Here is a 13617-nt window from a genome sequence, read left to right on the forward strand (position 1 = left end):
CAAATGGACAGCCTGGAAAAAAAAAAATAATTAGGTGGAATAATGTTCTCAAAATGAGAAGGAGGATGTTTTCAAATTAATTAAATGGTCAGAATGCTGATTCTTCAGAGCTGCCAGGGACCTGCAGATGCAAAGGAACTCAAATAATAATAATAATGATGGTATTTGTTAAGTGCTTACTACGTGCAAAGCACTGTTCTAAGCGCTGATCCACTTCACATTCACAGGCAGGTTTCACCAGTGATTCATTCATTCATTCATTCATTCACTTAATCGTATTTATTGAGTGCTTACTGTGTGCAGAGCACTGGACTAAGCACTTGGAAACTACAATTCGGCAACAGATAAAGACAATCCGTACCCAACAGCAGGCTTACAGTCTAGAAGAGGGAGACAGACAACAAAATAAAACAAGTTGACAGGCGTCAATAGCAGCAAAATAGATAAGTAGAATTATAGGTATATACGCATCATTAATACAATAGAATAATAAATATGTCCAAATATACACAAGTGCTGTGGGGCGGGGAAGGGGGTAGAGCAGAGGGAGGGAGTAGGGGCGATGGGGAGGGGAGGAGGAGCAGAGGAAAATGGGGGCTCAGTCTGGGAAGGCCTCCTGGAGGAGATGAGCTCTGAATAGGGCTTTGAAGGGAGGAAGAGAACTAGCTTGGCGGATGTGTGGAGGGAGGGCATTCCAGGCCAGAGGTAGGACGTGGGCCAGAGTTCGATGATGGGACAGGTGAGAACGAGGCCCAGTGAGAAGGTTAGCGGTGCCAGAAGAGTGGAGTGTGCGGGCTGGGATGGAGAAGGAGAGAAGGGAGGTAGGAGGGGGCAAGGGAATGGAGAGCTTTGATGCCGATAGTGAGGAGTTTTTACTTGATACGGAGGTGGGTGGGCAACCACTGGAGATTTTTGAGGGGCGTGACATGCCCAGAGCAGTTCTGTAGAAAGATAATCCGGGCAGCAGAGTGAGGTATAGACTGAAGTAGGGAGAAACAGGAGGTTGGGAGATCAGAAAGGATGCACCCAGTCAATACAGTTGATGCTCGTGATACCGAGAGTAAATCTTTGAGTTACAGGTACCGTGAGATGTTGGGCAAGTCACATCACTTCTCTGGTCTCCGGTTGCCTCATCTGTAAAATGGGGATTAAGACTGTGAACCCCATGTGGGACAGGGACTGCGTCCAACCCGATTTGCTTGTACCCAACCCAGCACTTTGAACAGTGCCTGACACATAATGATAATAATAATAATAATAATGGCATTTGTTAAGCACTTACTATGTGCAGAGCACTGTTCTAAGCGCTGGGGGGATACAAGGTGATCAAGTTGTCCCATGTGGGGCTCACAGTCTTAATCCCCATTTTACAGATGAGGTAACTGAGGCTCAGAGAAGTTAAGTGACTTGCCCAAGCTCCCACAGCAGACATGTGGCAGAGCCGGGATTCAAGCCCATGACCTCTGACTCCAAAGCCCGTGCTCTTTCCACTGAGCCATGCTGCATAGTTAGTACTTAACAAATAGCGCAATTATTATTAGTTTGGGAAGGGTTTGGGGAGTTCGGGGAGTCTTAAATCCTCTCCAGGTGACAAAAAAATGTGTATTTTTCAAATGACCCCTTGTCATCATCCAAATGTTTTACAAGGAAATTAAGCAATGTGCTTACTGTGTTTTACAAACTGGAGTTGATACAAGTTTAATCGGGTTAGTTAGACACAGTCCCTGTACCACAAAGGGCTCAGAGTCTAGGCGCCACTTAGTGTCGGCTGGGATTGTCATTGTTTATTTTGTATTGTTCTTTCCCAAGTTCCTAGTACAGTGCTCTGCACACAGTAAGAACTTAATAAATATGACTGACTGACTGAGGATATGGATGAATGACTGAATGAGGAGGGAATGGCTGGTAGGTCCTGAGGAAGAAAACCTTCACTGATTCTGTGTCAGGTTCAAAAAGATATGTCAGAGATAAATGTCGTTCAGTCGTATTTATTGAGCGCTTACTGTGTGCAGAGCACTGTACTAAGTGCTTGGGAGAGTACAGTAGAACAATAAACAGACACACTACCTGCCCACAGGGAGCTTACAGTTTAGAGGGATGAACTTACAGTCTACTCGGAGCGCTTCTTCTAGCACTAGCAGGGAGTGGTGGTTGACGGGCAGCGTTCCCTCAGCTAGTCGAGGCCAGCTCAACATCCAGCAGCAGGAGACGTGGCATGCTGTAGTGGACAGAACACGGGCCTGGGAGTTAGGAGATCATGGGTTCCCATCTCGGCTCTGCCAGTTTGCTTGCTTTGTGACCGTGGGCAAGTCACTGAAGCCCGTGGTGTCACAATCTCCTCAACTTAGAATGGGGACTGTGGAAGCATAATGATCATTCATCCCCCGGGCCTGGAATGCCCTCCCTCTGCCCCTCCGCCAAGCTAGCTCTCTTCCTCCCTTCAAGGCCCTGCTGAGAGCTCACCTCCTCCAGGAGGCCTTCCCAGACTGAGCCCCTTCCTTCCTCTCCCCTTCGTCCCCCTCTCCATCCCCCCATCTTACCTCCTTCCCTTCCCCACAGCACCTGTATATATGTATATATGCTTGTACGTATTTATTACTCTATTTATTTATTTATTTATTTTACTTGTACATATCTATTCTATTTATTTTATTTTGTTAGTATGTTTGGTTTTGTTCTCTGTCTCCCCCTTTTAGACTGTGGGCCCACTGTTGGGTAGGGACCGTCTCTATATGTTGCCAACTTGTACTTCCCAAGCGCTTAGTACAGTGCTCTGCACACAGTAAGCGCTCAATAAATACGATTGATGATGATGATGATTCAGTTCATTCAATTGAGCACTTACTGCGTGCAGAGCACAGCACTAAGCGCTTGGGTGAGTTCAATACAGCAATAAGCAGTCACATTCGCCACCCACAATGGACTAACAGTCTAAAGGGGGGAGACAGACATCAATACAAATAAATAAAATGACAGAGATGGACATAAATGCTGTGGGGCTGGAGGGGGAAGACCAAAGGGAGCCAGTCAGGGAGATGCAGAAGGGAGGGGGAGGTGAGAAAAAATAGGGCTTAACCTGGGAAGGCCTCGTGGAGGAGATGGCCCTTCAATAAGGCTTTGAAGAGGGAGAGAGTCATTGATGAGGTATGGCATTTGCCTCTTTTCTCTCCCACCTTCCCTTCTGAGCTGTATCAACTCTAGGCCTGCTTGCTTGACTGCTTTGTAACTAGGAACCCACGTATGGCTGCGCCTTGCTACTCAAGCTCATTACATATCTCCTTCCCTTTGTTCCTCCCTCCTGTCTTCAGAAAGATTAGCATATCCCCTGAAGACAGGACCAAAGCTACTTCCCTCAACAAAGTCACAGCATGGCTTAGTGGCTAGAGATCGGGCCTGGGTGCCAGAAGGTCATGGCTTCTAATCCCACTTGTCTGCTGTGTGGCCGTGGACAAGCCACTTTACTTCCCTGTGCCTCAGTTATCTCAGCCTGTAAAATGGGGATTGAAAAGCACCATGGCTTAGTGGAAACAGCATGGGCTTGGGAGTCAGGGGACATGGGTTCTAATCCCGGCTCTGCCACTTGTTTGCTGTGTGACCTTGGGGAAGTCACTTCACTTCTCTGTGTCTCGGTTCCCTCATCTCTAAAATGGGGATTAAGACTGTGAGCCCCAAGTGGGACAACCTGATTACCTTGTATCTACCCCAGGGCTTAGAATAGTGCCTGGCATATAGTAAGCGCTTAACAAATACCATCATCATCATCATCATCATCATCATCATCATCAAGACTGTGAGCTCCATGTGGGACAGGAACTATGTCCAACTTGATTTGCTTAGCCCAGAGTAAGCGCTAAACAAATACCTCAATTATTATTATCCCAGGTCTTGCTTATCAGTGGTATTGGAGAACAAATACCAGGACTGATGAGGAAAACACCTTGTGGGAATTATTGCTGCCCATCTTAAAGTAGCAATAAATTTGATTGAATGAATGAAGGAAGTATGTATCCTGTATTGTTCATACATTCAATCGTATTTATTTTCGAGCGCTGTGTGCCAGGCATCATGCTAAGCACTGGGGTGGATACAAGCAAATCGGGTTGGATATAGTTCCTGTCCCACGTGGGCAGTCTTAAATACCCATTTTATAGATTGAGGCTGTGAGCCCCATGTAGGACAGGAACTATGTCCAACCCGATTTGCTTGTACCTACCCCAGTGCTTAGTACAGTGTGTAGCCCATGGGGCTCACAGCCTGAATAGGAGGGAGAACAGGTATCTTACCACCATTTTACAGATTTGGAATCTGAGGCACAGAGAAGTTGAGTGACTGACCTGAGATCACAGAGCAGGCAAGTGGTAGAGCCAGAATTAGAACCCAGATCCTCTGACTCCAGGCCCATGTTTTTTCCACTAGCCCACAGCAACTACGCAGACTTTCTACTCTAGAGTTCAATATATATTTGGAGGAAAAATATTTACCATGGAGAGGCTGCTAACTATAGAAAAGCCAGTCAAATTCCAGTTTATGAATCCTTTCCATCTGGTCACAGGTTTTAGAAAAAGGAAAGAAACGTCAGCCCCTGAAATTTAAGAATGGGTTTTCTTGGGAAATTTTTATGAATTCACTGGTCACAACAGTTCTCATCATGAAGTGCTGGTAATTAAGGAAGAATTGTATCAATTCAGCGGTCTCAAAAATAGACTGGAGTAACCCTGGTTCTCAGACACATCCAGTCGGGGACCTATCGGGGACCTGTCAGGGAGCCCGGTCACCATCATTGACAGGTGACTGGGGTCTATCACCCGCTCCCAACCGCTTATTACAGTGCTCTGTGCACAATAAGAGGCCTTGCCAGACTAAGTCCCACTTTTCCTCATCTCCCCCTCCCTTCTGCATTGTCCTGACTTGCTCCCTTTGCTCTTCCCCCCTCCCAGCCCCACACCACTTATGTCCATAGCTGTGTCATTGTATTTGTCTGCTGGGTGACTTTGGACAAATCACTTAGTTTCTCTGGGCCTCGGTTCCCTCATCTGTAAAATGGGGATTAAGACTGTGAGCCCCATGTGGGACAGGGGCTCAGTCCAACCCGATTAGCTTATATCCACTCCAGCACTTAGAACAGGGGCAGGAGTAGAGAGGGGCAGGGGAGCCTTTAAGGAGATCACATTTGATAATGTCAACTTTCTTAATAAAGTAGGTGGCCAGATCACTGGGGGCAAGGGATTCATTCATTCATTCAAGTGTATTTATTGAGCGCTTACTGTGTGCAGAGCACTGTACTAAGCGCTTGGGAAGTACAAGTTGGCAACATATGGAGATGGTCCCTATCCAACAACAGGCTCACAGTCTAGAGGATCCATGGCTTAGTATGTGGGGGAAGCGGGGGGATGGGGGCTTGAGGAGGGAGTTAAAAGTCTGGGAAAACTGGTGAGGGTGATGGGCATGGCTGTCAACAAGGGCGGAGAAATCATTTGTCCTTCCCACATCCTTCCCCTGGCCTGGAATGCCCTCCCTCCACACATCTGCCAAGCTAGCTCTCTTCCTCCCTTCAAAGCCCTATTGAGAGCTCACCTCCTCCAGGAGGCCTTCCCAGACTGAGCCCCCTTTTTCCTCTCCTCCTCACCATCCCCCCGCCCTACCTCCTTCCCCTCCCCACAGCACCTGTATATATGTTTGTACAGATTTATTACTCTATTTTATTTGTACATATTTACCGTTCTATTTATTTTGTTAATGATGTGCATATAGCTTTAATTCTAGTTATTCTGATGACTGTGACACCTGTCTACATGTTTTGTTTTGTTGTCTGTCTCCCCCTTCTAGACTGTGAGCCCACTGTTGGGTAGAGACCGTCTCTATATATGTTGCCGACTTGTACTTACCAAGCGCTTAGTACAGTGCTTTGCACACAGTAAGCGCTCAATAAATATGATTGAATAAATGAATGAATGAATGAATGAATGAACAGTGCCTGGCACGTAGTACGCGCCTTACAAATACCACAATTATTATCATTATTATCATTATCGAGAATAAATGGATACCAATCTAGCTCTCCTGACACTCAAGACTTGAAAGGAACGTCTCACAAGGTCGTGGGTTCTAATCCCGGCTCCCCCACTTGTCTGCTCTGTGATTTTGGGCAAGTCACTTTACTTCTCTGGGTCTCAGTTACCTCATCTGTAAAATGGGAGTTGAGACTGTGAGTCCCACATGGGATAGGGACTGTAGGGTGCTTGTACCCAACCCAGCACTTAGTACAGTGCCTGGCCCATAGTAAGCACTAAACAAATGCCACAATTATTTCCTCTCATTACCTACTTGTCCAGGTAGGGACAGAGAAAGTCCAATTGAACACCAGAAAGAATTTGGCTCAGGGGTAGAGCAATTAGTGCAGCTGGTTGATAAAGCAGCCTTGTGCAACCAAATGAAATTTCCTGCTTGATTTTCTTTTATTAATGAATAAATCCATTCATCATTTCACTGAAGAGCATCCTACTGCTGGTGATCTGTAAATATTTAATGTTAGTTAATGATACAGTTTTCCCATAGTCCTTCGCTCAAGCTGTTGGGAGCTGCTTTAACATTTGACTCGAGCTCTTCCTCGTGTCCCAAAGCTTTGGGATTCCAAGGGTCAAGTTCAGGACTTTGCTTCACAGCAGCTAGTGGAAAATCTAAACCGCTGGGAAATGATGGTCTTCTATTAATTATTTCCTGCCTTTTTTTGCTCTCTCTCTCTGCAACAGATTATGCAAATTATTACCAGGGCCTGTGGGACTGTAGCAGCAATCAACCCGATGAGTTGTCCTTCCAACGTGGCGATATCATACACATCCTGAGCAAGGTAAGAGGATGAGCTCACATTAGTCATCGGGCATTGGGTCTCTGGGTATTGATGGAGAAGAGGCGTTCCCCTTCCGTGTATGACCATTATTTCGACATAACGCTGTAGATTTTGTACTGCCTTACCTGTGAGTTTGACTTCTTCAGATAAGACTGCAAGTTCTCAGAGAAAGAGGCTTTCCCAAGCCACATTTCCCAGGGGGTCAATTAAATACGAAGGGAAGCAAATTGAGTCCCTTCCCACCTATCGAAGGGCGATGGGGACCAGACTCCCTGGAAAGCTCTCAGGGGACAGAAGAATTAAGGAGAAAGACTGACCTTCTGATGCATGTTGTTTAAGAAGAGAATCCAACTTCGCATGGTGGAATTTAATTGTCACCTGCCTGAGAGTTTGGGGGAGGAGAGACCCGCTCTGTCTACTTCCACCCCAAGCATTCTGTGTTGGATTGGTGATGCTTTAGGATGAGGCTAAATAAGTCAGTCATATTTATTGAGCGCTTACCTTGTGAAGAACACTTTACTAGGTGCTTGGGAAAGTACAATACAATAGAGTGGGTAGACACAGTCAATCAATCAGTCATATTTATGGAGCACTTGAGAGGGCTGTCGTCTTCAAACGCCGTCGGGTGGTTTCCGACCCATAGCGATTCCATGGGCATGCCCACTACAGAATGCCCCATCTTCTGTCATAAAGTCATTCTGGCGTGTATATCTGAACGGTTTTCTTGGTACAGATACGGAAGTGGTTTACCATGGCCTTCTTCCGTGCTGTAAAAACCTGCGTTTCTGCCGTCATCTTCGATAGGCATTTTGATCTCTCGATCCTCCGCCTTTGACTCCTTTCCGTGCCACTGCTGCCACTGGGCAGCACGGTTGAATCCACTTTGATGCTCCACTTAGACCTTTCCATTATCTTGTCTTGTGCCGTCGAGTCGTTTCCGACCCAAAGCGACACCAGTTCAATCTGTGCATCAGGCAGAAACTCCTCACCCTGGGCTTCAAGGCTGTCCATCACCTCGCCCCCTCCTACCTCACCTCCCTTCTCTCCTTCTACTGCCCAGCCCGCACCCTCCGCTCCTCTGCCGCTAATCTCCTCACTGTACCTCGTTCTCGCCTGTCCCGCCGTCGACCCCCGGCCCACGTCATCCCCCGGGCCTGGAATGCCCTCCCTCTGCCCATTCACCAAGCTAGCTCTCTTCCCCCTTTCAAGGCCCTACTGAGGGCTCACCTCCTCCAGGAGGCCTTCCCAGACTGAGCCCCTTCCTTCCTCTCCCCCTCATCCCCCTCTCCATCCCCCCATCTTACCTCCTTCCCTTCCCCACAGCACCTGTATATATGGTTGTACATATTTATTACTCTATTTATTTATTTATTTATTTATTTTGCTTGTACATTTCTATCCTATTTATTTAATTTTGTTGGTATGTTTGGTTCTGTTCTCTGTCTCCCCCTTTTAGACTGTGAGCCCACTGTTGGGTAGGGACTGTCTCTATGTGTTGCCAATTTGTACTTCCCAAGCGCTTAGTACAGTGCTCTGCACATAGTAAGCGCTCAATAAATACGATTGATTGATTGATTGATTGATCGATCACGGACACATCTCTCCCAGAACGTCCCATTCTCTATCTGCAATCGTTCTGGTTGTGTATCCGTAGAGTTTCTTGGTAAAAATCTGGAAGCGGTTTACCATTGCCTCCTTCCGCGCAGTAAACTTGAATCTCCACCCTCGACTGTCTCCCGGGCCACTGCTGCCCAGCACGGGTGAGTTTTGACTTGTAGCAGATTGCCTGCCATTCGTTGGCCACTGGCCAAGCTAGGAACGGAATGGGTAGGCCTCTGCTTGGTTCTCCTTCCTGTAGCCGAGACTGGTAATCATCATCATCATCATAATGGCATTTATTAAGCGCTTACTATGTGCAAAGCACTGTTCTAAGCGCTGGGGAGGTTACAAGGTGATCAGGTTGTCCCACATGGGGCTCACAGTCTTAATCCCCACTTTACAGATGAGGTCACTGAGGCAAAGAGAAGTGAAGTGACTTGCCCAAAGTCACACAGCTGACAAGTGGCAGAGCCGGGATTTGAACCCATGACCTCTGACTCCAAAGCCCGGGCTCTTTCCAGTGAGCCATGCTGCTTCTCTGGGACTGGAAACTCTACAGTCGCGACCCTGAGAGGGCCTTTCCATTATGGGCTACCCAATATGGCGTAGCTCTAAGCGTCATCAACGTACGCAAACTCTGCTGCCACGATAAGGCGTCAGTTCATAGGACAGCTTGGGAGGGTACGACACAACAAAGTAATACATTCCTGCCCACAATGAGCTTACAATCCCTGCCCAAAAGGAGTTGACAGTTTACGGAAGGAGAAAGACTCTAAAATAAATCACTCATGGTGACTTGGGCGACACCGAAAGAGGGCATCTTCCTCCAGGCCTCTGAGCGTGACCTAGTGGATAGAGCCCAGGCCTGGAAATCATTCATTCATTCATTCATTCAATCATATTTATTGAGCGCTTACTATGTGCAGAGCACTGTGCTAAGCGCTTGGGAAGTACAAGTTGGCAACACATAGAGACGGTCCCTACCCAACTGTGGACTCACAGTCTAGAAGTCAGAAGGTCATGGGTCATCCCAGCTCTGCTACTTGTCTCCTGTGTGACCTTGGGTAGGTCAGTTCTCTGGGCCTCAGTGATCTCATCTGGAAAATGGGGATTAAGACTGTGAGCTCCAGGTGGGACCACCTGATTATCTTGTATCTGCCCCAGCACTTAGAACAGTGCTTGGCACATAGTAAGTGTTTAACAAATACTATTATTATTATATGTGGATGAAGACTGCGAGCCCCATGTGGCTTAGAACAGTCTAGACTGTTATCTTGTATCTACCCCAGCACTTAGAACAGTGCTTGGCACACAGTAAGTGTTTAACAAATACTATTATTATTATTATTATATGTGGATGAAGACTGTGAGCCCCATGTGGCTTAGAACAGTCTAGACTGTTATCTTGTATCTACCCCAGCACTTAGAACAGTGCTTTGCACATAGCAAGCACTTAATAAATGCCATTATTATTATTATTATTATTATTATGTGGGACAGGGACTGTGTCCAACCTAATTACCTTGTATCTACCCCAGCGCTTAGAACAGTGTTTGGTACATAGCGTTCAACAAGTACCATAAGTAAGTAACTAGACCCTGGGCTCATTCCACCCTGGTGACTTTCTCCCCCCACTAGACTGTGAGCTCATTGTGGGCAAGGAATGTATCGCCCTAGGTTACTCTCCCAAGTGCTGAGTACAGTGCCCTGCACACAGTAAGTGCTCAAAAAATACGATTGGCCGACTGACTTTCCTGCCCTACCCTGGCCTGTCTAGGAGAAATCAGAAGCCAAGATGGCCCGTGTGGTATTTCAAATCCTTCAGCCAGGATTTCTGGCTACTCCAATTTGTGTACATTAGTGGTCTGGTCTTACAGGGTAATCAAGTTACTTGCTCAGGTGTGACTAGGCCTCTGTTTGCCCAAGAGCAGGCAGGTGAATAAATTAACTGTTTACATTGTCTGGAGGCTCTGACAGCAGGAGGGGAGAGAAGAGAGCCAGATTGTCTGTGGCCAGCCACTCTCCGTCATGTTGATTTTGTTTGCTTTACGAGCCTTTTGCCTCGGTTAATGGCGTCTCCCCCGGGTTCCCTCCTTTCCTCCTAGGTGGTCTGTGTAGTGCCCCTTCCTGCCGGTCAAGTTTGCCAGGACTTTTGTATTTCCAAACCGCCCCCGAAGAACTGCCTTCCCAGAATAATAATAATTGTGTTTGTTAAGCGCTGACTGTGTGCCCGGCACTATTTTAAGCACTATTGCCTCCCCAGGTTGCAAGAGACTGATGGTTCAGTTTCCTTAACCATCTGATGATGATGGGGGTATTTGTTCAGCGCTTACTACGTGCCCTGCACGGTACTAAGCGCTGGGGTGGATGTGAGCAAATCTAATTGAACACAGTCCCTGGCACATGGGGAGCTCACAGAATCCCTCACAGATGAGGGAACTGAGGCCCAGAGAAGTGAAGTGACTTGCCCAAGGTCACACAGCAGGCAAGTCCACTACACCATGCTCCTTCTCACACTCTAGGGAACTTGGGGTGACTTTAGGAACCCTCCCTTGCTCCAGTTCTTGGGAGAAGTCCTGCATCCACCCCTTGATAGATCCAAGAGTGATTTGAGATTCCACCCCTCCAGAAGGCCCTGGCTTCTTCTCTTTATTTTCTAATAATAATAATAACAACTGTGATATTTGTTAATCAATCAATCGTATTTATTGAGCGCTTACTGTGTGCAGAGCACTGTACTAAGCGCTTGGGAAGTACAAGTTGGCAACATCTAGAGACAGTCCCTACCCAACAGTGGGCTCACAGTCTAAAAGGGGGAGACAGAGAACAAAACCAAACATACTAACAAAATAAAATAAATAGAATAGATATGTACAAGTAAAATAAATAAATAGAATAATAAATATGTACAAACATATATACGTATATACAGGTTAAGCACTTAACTTACCATGTTCCAGGCACTGTACTAAGCACAGGGGTAGATACACGCTAATCATGTTGGATACAGTCCACGTCCTCTAGACTGTGAGCTCCTTGTAGGCAGGGAATGTGTCCGTTTGTTGTTATGTTGTACTCGCCTAAGCACTTAGGACATGGTACTTTTCACACAGTAAGCACTCAATCAATACGACTGAATGAATGTCCCATTTTGGGCTCAAAATCTTAATCCCCATTTTACAGAAGTGGTAATGAGGCACAGAGAACTTAAGTGACTTTTCCGAGGTCACACAGTAGACAAGTGGCAGAGCTGGGATTAGAACCCATGACCTTCCAACTCCCAGGCCCGTGCTCTAAGCGATTACTGAGTGTCAGGCACAGTCCCTGTCCCACATAGGGCTCACAGTCTAAGCAGGAGGGAGTTGGATTCAGTTCCCATTTTACAAATGAGGAAACCGAGGCCCAAAGACGTGAAGCGACCTGCCCAAGTTTACACAGCAGGCAGGTGGTCGAGTCAGGATTTGAACCCAGATCCTCTGGTTCCCAGATCTGTGCTTCATCCACTAAGGCACACTGCTTCCTTGCTTTTCCTGCTGTATTCTCCACCCTGTCAGTCCAGGGAGAGAAGACAAACTTAGCTCTTCCCTTCAGAGGTCTGACCTAGTTACCTTCCCATCAGACAAGGAAGTTCGCCATCATTTAACTTGAGACATCCATAAAACCCTAGCTAGGCAGGTTATTGAGACATCTTTTCATCCATCCCCACCCCCGCCTTTAAGGAGAAAGATCATCTAAGCCTTCCCAGATGTATGGACATTCATGCCAATTTTTTTTTTATCTCCCGAGAAGAAGACTCCATCCCAGGCTTTAACTCCCTTCACTGTTTGTCTCCCAAGAAGAACCCAGGTTTGAGAGAAGTAATAGCTTAGTTTTGTTCAACGTTTAAGTGCTCTTACACTGGCAATCTCATTTTTGCCCTCACAACAGCCCTGCGAGGTTGGTAAAAAGAAAGGTGTTCTTATCCCCATTTGGCAGTTGAGGAAACTGACGTACAAAGAGGTTAAGTGACATGGCTAAAGTTACAGGAAGGAACAGTTTAAGCACCCTGCCCATCCTCCCTGGACAGTCTGGGTTTGCAAACACCCCATCTGCCTCCCTTAGAGAGTCCGTATTTGACAGTCGGTCTGTCAGTCGATCACATTTATTGAGCACTTACTGTGTGCAGAGCACTGTATTAAAAGCTTGGGTGAGGACAGCATAACAATAAACAGACATATTCCCTGCCCACAACGAGCTTACAGTGTAGAGGGGGAATTAGACATTAATAGTAATAAATACATTACAGATATGGGCGTGAGTGCCGTGCGGCTGGGAGGGAGGATGAATAAAGGGAACAATAATAATAATAATAATAGTAATGGCATTTATTAAGTGCTTACTATGTGCAAAGCACTGTACTAAGCGCTGGGGAGATTACAAGGAGATCAGGTTGTCCCACGGGGGGCTCACAGTCTTAATCCCCATTTTACAGATGAGGTAACTGAGGCCCAGAGAAGTGAAGTGACTTGCCCAAAGTCACACAGCTGACAGTTGGCGGAGCCGGGATTTGAACCCCTGACCTCTGACTCCAAAGCCCGGACTCTTTCCACTGAGCCACACTGCTTCTCTCAAGTCAAGGTGACGCAGAAGGGAGTGGGAGAAGAGGGAAGGAATTGGGATTAAATGGCGATTAAGACTGTGAGCCCCACGTGGGACAACCTGATCACCTTGTATCCTCCCCAACACTTAGAACAGTGCTTTGCACATAGTAAACGCTTAATAAATGCCATCATTATTATTATTAAGGAGAGCTTAGTCGGGGAATTAAGCTCCTCCTCTAGACTGTAAGCTTGTTGTGGGCAGGCAGTGTATCTATTGTTATATTGTACTCTCCCAAGTGCTTAGTACAGTCCTTTGCACCCAGTAAGTGCTCAATAAATACTCTTGAATGAGTGAATGAATGAATGAAAGGTCTCTTGGAGGAGATGTGCCTTCAGTAAGGCTTTGAAGGGGGAGAGAGCCAGGTACAAGTTGAGCTCACGCTGCCTGAACTACATGAAAAGAACTCAGTGGCAGGGAGAGCATCTGAACAAATCAAAAATTTGGCTTCATTCCCTTGTGGCCATTAACCCGAGACTGTAAGCTCATTATGGGCAGGGACTGTGTCTCTTCCTTGTTATATCGTACTCTCC

The 13617-nt window shown here is 46.7% G+C and overlaps 1 protein-coding gene across 1 annotated transcript in view; it reads left to right on the forward strand.

The window, feature by feature from the left end:
• SKAP1 (src kinase associated phosphoprotein 1) overlaps positions 1-13617 on the forward strand; it is a 413802-nt gene that overhangs the window by 373426 nt on the left and 26759 nt on the right. The window contains exon 11 of the mRNA XM_038754037.1: positions 6750-6847. Coding sequence (XP_038609965.1) covers positions 6750-6847 — 98 coding nt within the window. The remainder of the gene's footprint in view (positions 1-6749; positions 6848-13617) is intronic.

This window comes from Tachyglossus aculeatus, chromosome 11 (assembly GCF_015852505.1).
Source record: "Tachyglossus aculeatus isolate mTacAcu1 chromosome 11, mTacAcu1.pri, whole genome shotgun sequence".
NCBI classification, from domain to species: domain Eukaryota; kingdom Metazoa; phylum Chordata; class Mammalia; order Monotremata; family Tachyglossidae; genus Tachyglossus; species Tachyglossus aculeatus.